This window comes from Patiria miniata, unplaced genomic scaffold (genome assembly GCF_015706575.1).
Source record: "Patiria miniata isolate m_02_andy unplaced genomic scaffold, ASM1570657v1 HiC_scaffold_10, whole genome shotgun sequence".
NCBI classification, from domain to species: Eukaryota; Metazoa; Echinodermata; class Asteroidea; order Valvatida; family Asterinidae; genus Patiria; species Patiria miniata.
The window spans coordinates 8,772,257-8,778,256 of record NW_024037048.1 but is presented as its reverse complement, the minus strand read 5'-3'; the positions used below and the strand labels follow the sequence as shown (position 1 = coordinate 8,778,256).

General features: G+C 41.9%; 1 protein-coding gene across 1 annotated transcript; it reads right to left on the bottom strand.

The window, feature by feature from the left end:
- Positions 1–468: 468 nt before the first annotated feature.
- On the bottom strand, positions 469–5,844 carry LOC119737054 (2-oxo-4-hydroxy-4-carboxy-5-ureidoimidazoline decarboxylase-like). Its single transcript, XM_038211130.1, has 2 exons — positions 5,541–5,844; positions 469–1,661 (listed from the first exon to the last, which is right to left on the bottom strand). The coding sequence occupies exons 1-2, from the start codon at positions 5,707–5,709 to the stop codon at positions 1,303–1,305; spliced, it is 528 nt and encodes a 175-aa protein (XP_038067058.1). The 5' UTR covers positions 5,710–5,844; the 3' UTR covers positions 469–1,302.
- Positions 5,845–6,000: the final 156 nt, after the last annotated feature.

Below are 6,000 nucleotides of genomic sequence, written 5' to 3'. Positions count from 1 at the left end.
CAATCATTTGTTACATTTAGATGAAGCTGCTATGGTAGATTAAAGGGAATGTACATTATTGGCTTTCGCTGTTATTTTCAGACATGAACTATTTGAGGGGGTTAGTATAATAGATCAAATATTGTTACACTGACATGTTTGAAGTTTTGTGTTTGAAAATGCTGGAAAACCAAGAAAAACAAAAATGTTCAAGTAGTCTGGTTCCCTGACTCCACTAAAGATGAAATGGATAAAAAATGCCAGAAAATTGTAAGGTAAGGGAACCAGTCTAGCTGGCCTGCACCCGTTCATGAACATGCAACCAATAGCAAACAAAATTTGGACTGAAAAAAAAACCGGTAAATTTGAATCAGAAGTTGAAAAACAGTTAGGTTTTTCCAACAGTGGTCAGCCGACCACCGTTGGAAACGTATACACAAGTACCATTTTTCTTCAAAATGACTTCACACCAGGTGCCCTAATTTTACAGGATGCTTTATACTGTCATTTACCAACATCCTAGTAAGGTTTATCGTAACAACTTTGTAGTTTTATTTTCCAATGTTTGCAAATGTTGTATTTTCCCTTGAAATACGAAGTGTTCATTTCCAAAATGTGATCTACGCCATTTTGTTCCCTTTTGGAATCATGCTCCCTCTTGGTTGCCCAAAAAATAATTTGGACGGCTGTTATATACTTGAACACAAATTGAAAATATAATCAAGTGAAATATGAAATGTCGCTGTTTGGAATTGAACTCTTCATCTGGAAATTAAAAGATCGCCAAACAGCCCTAAAAGTTAGTTGTGTTTAGGAGTGAACATTACTTGGACAAAGATACATTTCAATAATTGAAATTTTTGAAATTCATTAACCCTAACTCCCTAGGCATTTTTGCTAGGATGCAACCTCAATCCTGCAAAATCCTCCAACTACCTCCATGTAAAAACTGAATACTGCCTCAATCCTGCAAAATCCTCCAGCAATCACTGTCAATATGTTGAGGTAGAGCCAGTGACATCCTGGAGCAGTGCGGAGGATTTTAAGTAAAATCTAGGCCTAAATTTATGCACGGCTGAGCATAAACAACACAAGATCCGGCCCAAGACCTTGACACAGTGCATCCTCAAAATCAGCCACACAGTTTTACCATATAGCCTCAATCCTACAAATTCCTCCATTTGCAAAGAGGATTTTGGAGTGTTAGGGTTAATCCAACAATATAATACCACCAACAAAATCACTCTTATTACTTGATATTGAGACCTGATTTGATCAGAAAATAAATGAGACAAAAGATGAAGTATAAAGCTTTTCCTGGTTTCAATACTTAGCAATCATTTGGTCTGACGCCGTGGGCACCAGATCAAGTATTCTGTACCACGCAATCTTCTTAACTTCACCAATCCCATGCTGGAGCTCAACATCAACAGTATTATTTATCCTAGCCTTCAAGCCAGCTATGATCGCCTCTTTTTTGTTCTCCCGGGCGCAGATCACGAACGGGAATTGGAACTTGGATTTGTAGGAGATGTTCAGTTCAGTGATGATGGCAGCTTCTTCTTTCGTCAGGTTCAGAAGTCCGGCGCCTCGCTGCTCTTTCTTGGACTCGGTGGTGAGACGGTCAGCGCGGGCCAAAGCCCCTGCGAGGTCTGGATGACAGCGTAGGATGGATTCTTTTCCTAGACCAAAAAAAAAAAAAAAAATATCATCATGGGTTTAGTAACATCTTTTTCCAGACTGACACCTGGAGTGCTCTGAAACGGGCAAAACTAAATCGGGCCAACTTACTCTTTAGCTAGCAAATTTCTCCAAAATTTTCGTTGCGCAAAGAAAAGGTCCTCAGTATTTCACCGACCAAGTTTGCAGACTCACTTCAATTTTTAAAGGAGACATTTCTTCAATATTTTGCACATGAGAGGGATGTCAAGTGATTTCAAAATGACTGATTTCACAAACTCATGAATATGCATAAACAGTCTGTGACGTACGACCTCGTGTTTTTGGACGTGCGTGCGGCGGGGCCGTACGTCCAAAAACACGAGGTCATACGTCACCGACTGTTTATGCATATTCATGAGTTTGCGCGGGCGCGCCTGCATATTGCAAACATTACAGCGCGGCCGCCATTTTGAAATCGCATGAGGGATCGCATGGGGGACGATATTTGTGGAATCTGATGACTGAAATTGGTCTTGTGGCCAGATGGATGAAAATATTGAGACCAAACAACGTTTTTTCGAAAAGGTATGAGTTGCTCTCGGTCATACTAAACAGCGTCAACACAGCGTCAACACACTCCAAAGCGTCAACACAGCGTCAACACAGCGTCAACACATCCAAAATGCATTTAAATTTACAAAAGCAGTATGTAACCCATACAGTATGGACAGAAACAAGATTTGTGCTTAAAATCAATAGGTTAAACGTCTGAAAATCGCGATTTTTAGTTCAAGAAAATTGGCTCTCCGTGCCGCTCCGAAATCGGCTGCCGAACACCCGCCATGTTGCCTCAGTGGCAGCGCGGACCATACCATTATTCTAAAGGGTGATAGCGTTGTACAATAAACCAACAGAGAGGGACGCGGCCGGGGTCGCCAGTGTTAAAAATATCTGCAAAGACCAAAACATAAACACAACTCACAAAATAATGATCTACCACTCCTCCGATCCTTAGTCCTCACACAGATCTGGTATCCCTCTGTCTAGTCTGCAGCAAGGCGCCCTCTGTTGTTTATGACAAGATAATGTCATTACCTACACACCCCTACTTGAAATGATGTAGTCCAAGCTTTGTGCGAAGTCAAGATGGCGGACAACGGCCGTGCAAGTTAAGGTCATTTTTTTCGCGTGAAAATACGATATTTTTAACAACGAAATGGAAACTCAATCCAATGGAAATTCTCTTTTATTGTATGTTTCACAATTATATGTCCTTTTTGTCAATTCAGAATGTGTTTTGGATGTGTTGACGGTGTGTTGACGCTTCTGTCATGTGTTGACGCTGTGTTGACGCTGTGTTGACGCTGTTTAGTGCGACCCGTTGCTCTACGACTACAAACCTTAACTTTGGAAATTTGTGTCCTGGATGAAAAGATAATTGTGATCGAAAGATGTAGCAAAATCGCTACATCGGCGGCCCAAAAAATTCAGTCTTTTTGGAAGCATTCAGCATCTGGCCGTACTACAGAGCTTGCGATAGTACTGTACGGCCTAGCCCCACTAGTGTGGCCGTCGGTATGCTGCGCTGAACCTCTGGCCACACACCATGGTACCGCGCGAGTACTGAGGACGAAGTTTCATAAAATCTGCGGTCCGTTTCTTACATTCTCAGTTTCTTACTTTCTTATGGTTGTATTCTATGATGTCTCACCTATCACTTCTGGGATGCTTAGGTCTAATGATGTTCCATTTTCCGAGATATTCTTCAATCTTTCTGGAGCCCATATGCACTCGTGAAACGTCTGGTGATGGCAGCCATTTTGAATGTGACAAGAGATGACCTCAAGCTGTGACGTCGCGCTTATGCAAATTGCTTGTCGAGCGCGCGAGGGCACGAGTTGCAAATGCGACGGCTGTTTCCTGTGCCGTAGATCCTGAATAGAGATCGGTGCACGTGGCCCCCTGACGATAAATGCATGGTACAGGAAACAGCCGTCGCATTTGCAACTCCGCCCTTGCGCGCTCGACAAGCAATTTGCATAAACGCGACGTCACAGCTTGAGGTCATCTCTTGTCACATTCAAAATGGCTGCCATCACCAGACGTTTCACGAGATCATATGGGCTCCAGAAAGATTGAAGAATATCTCGGAAAATGGAACATTATTACATCTAAGCATCCTAGAAGTGATAGGTGAGACATCATAGAATACAACCATAAGAAAGTAAGAAACTGAGAATGTAAGAAACGGACCGCAGATTTTATGAAAACGTCCTCAGTAGTGCGCGCACCACGGTGTGTGGCCTTTGGTTCAGCGCAGCATACCGACGGCCACACTAGTGGGGCTATGTACGGCCAGACGCAGTCGGGCTAATACTAGCCATACCATAGCCCTAGCTTGAGTGACTCCAGCTGACATGCTCATCATATTCATTCACATGTAGCGCTGGAGGAAGGCCTGTGCGTTTCCATGTGGTAGCAAGAGACCCTAAAAAAATGGCCTCTCCAAAAATTGTTCATTTTCACCTCTAATATCCCACCCCAGAGTTCACCCACATACCTCATAATTTCAGCAGTCATTTACGAAGCCTAATGATCGATTTGAAACAAGACCAACAAAAAAAAAGTGAAAAATCTTGACGATTTCGGTGGCTTGTCCGTAAAAATACGCCTGTTCCAACGGCTGTCTTCCATTTTGTTTTGCTAATTATATTAATGTATGCATCACGTGATGACATAAAAAAAATCGGCGCGCACGATGTATTTGGGTACCACACCGCTTTCAGGCGCCGCAAGTGAGTTCAATTTTCGTCTGGTGCGTTGCCGTGGAGAGCATTCTCGTTGTCTTGCTTTCCGCGACAACGCACCAGACGAAAATTGAACTCACTTGCGGCGCCTGAAAGCGGTGTGGTACCCACATACATCGCGCGCGCCGATTTTTTGATGTCATCATCACGTGATGCATATATTAATATAATTAGCAAAACAAAATGGAATACAGCCGTTGGAACAGGCGTATTTTTACGGACAAGCCACCGAAATCGTCAAGATTTTTCACTTTTTTTTTGTTGGTCTTGTTTCAAATCGATCATTAGGCTTCGTAAATGACTGCTGAAATTATGAGGTATGTGGGTGAACTCTGGGGTGGGATATTAGAGGTGAAAATGAACAATTTTTGGAGAGGCCATTTTTTTAGGGTCTCTTGCTACCACATGGAAACGAACACAGGCCTTCCTCCAGCGCTACATGTGAATGAATATGATGAGCATGTCAGCTGGAGTCACTCAAGCTACCATAGCCCCATAAATGTGGCCTATTTACTGGACTGCCTCCGTAAACATAGGCCACACATCCACATGTACAAAAATCGTGTCGACGGAGCCAAATTTTGATTTTTACATTTAGGCTTAGTTTGTAGGTTTTTTTTGCTTTAGAAGCATACTCACCCTCTTTACAGGCTAATCAGAAAGTGCTGCCTTTTTCAGATGTCTAATTTTTGTGAAATTTCATGTTGAAATTTTGATACGCAAACGTGTAAAAATGAATCTGGAAATTTCACGAAAAATATAAATCTGAAAAAGGCAGCACTTTCTGATTAGCCTATAAAGAGGGTGAGTATGCTTCTAAAGCAAAAAAAACCTACAAACTAAGCCTAAATGTGAAAATCAAAATTTGGCTCCGTCGACACGATTTTTGTACATGTGGATGTGTGGCCTATGTTTACGGAGGCAGTCCAGTAAATAGGCCACATTTATGGGGCTAGCCATACCAATGACTGACTGAAATTGAGATAATATATTATATGATCATAATTGATGATGGAAAAAAGTGGCGACAGTTAGGGTGCAAAATTATCTTCTAATTTTACATGATATAAATATTGTTTAGCTATACCGTACCTGTTGAAGGCAATGTATCCAGAAATCCACACACGGCTCTGTGCAGCTCCCGTGCATCAGAAAACGGCCGCTGTGTCCATATCGCACCAGCTACGATCGGTCCGTGTTCGATGACGTTACCAAAACGCTGGATGAAAGCCTCCCAGGAAAGACTGTTAACTTCATCCATGACCACGGACAAAAATGGCAGTCATTAATTTAAAGAAATTGGAGAAAAGATGGTAAAAACTAAAGATACGACTTACGATGTGCTTAGTTCTGGTTTATTTTCACTGTAAAGTATACGTACACCGCAGGGTGACCGTAAGGTCAGGGTAAAATTCTGCTAAATGCACATCAAAAATCTGTCAGATTTATCAAAAATCTGCCAAATTCTCCAGAATTAATCGAAATACACTATAAACACTTAAAATCCAGGCAGATTGGTACTATTGCCTTAATTAAGATTCAATAACATAAT

Coding starts and splice junctions, on each gene's coding strand:
- LOC119737054 (XM_038211130.1), bottom strand. CDS start 5,709: ATGGATGAAGTTAACAGTCTTTCCTGGGAGGCTTTCATCCAGCGTTTT. Junction 1,662..5,540: donor GGATACATTGCCTTCAACAG/GTACGGTATAGC, acceptor TTTTTGGTCTAG/GAAAAGAATCCATCCTACGC.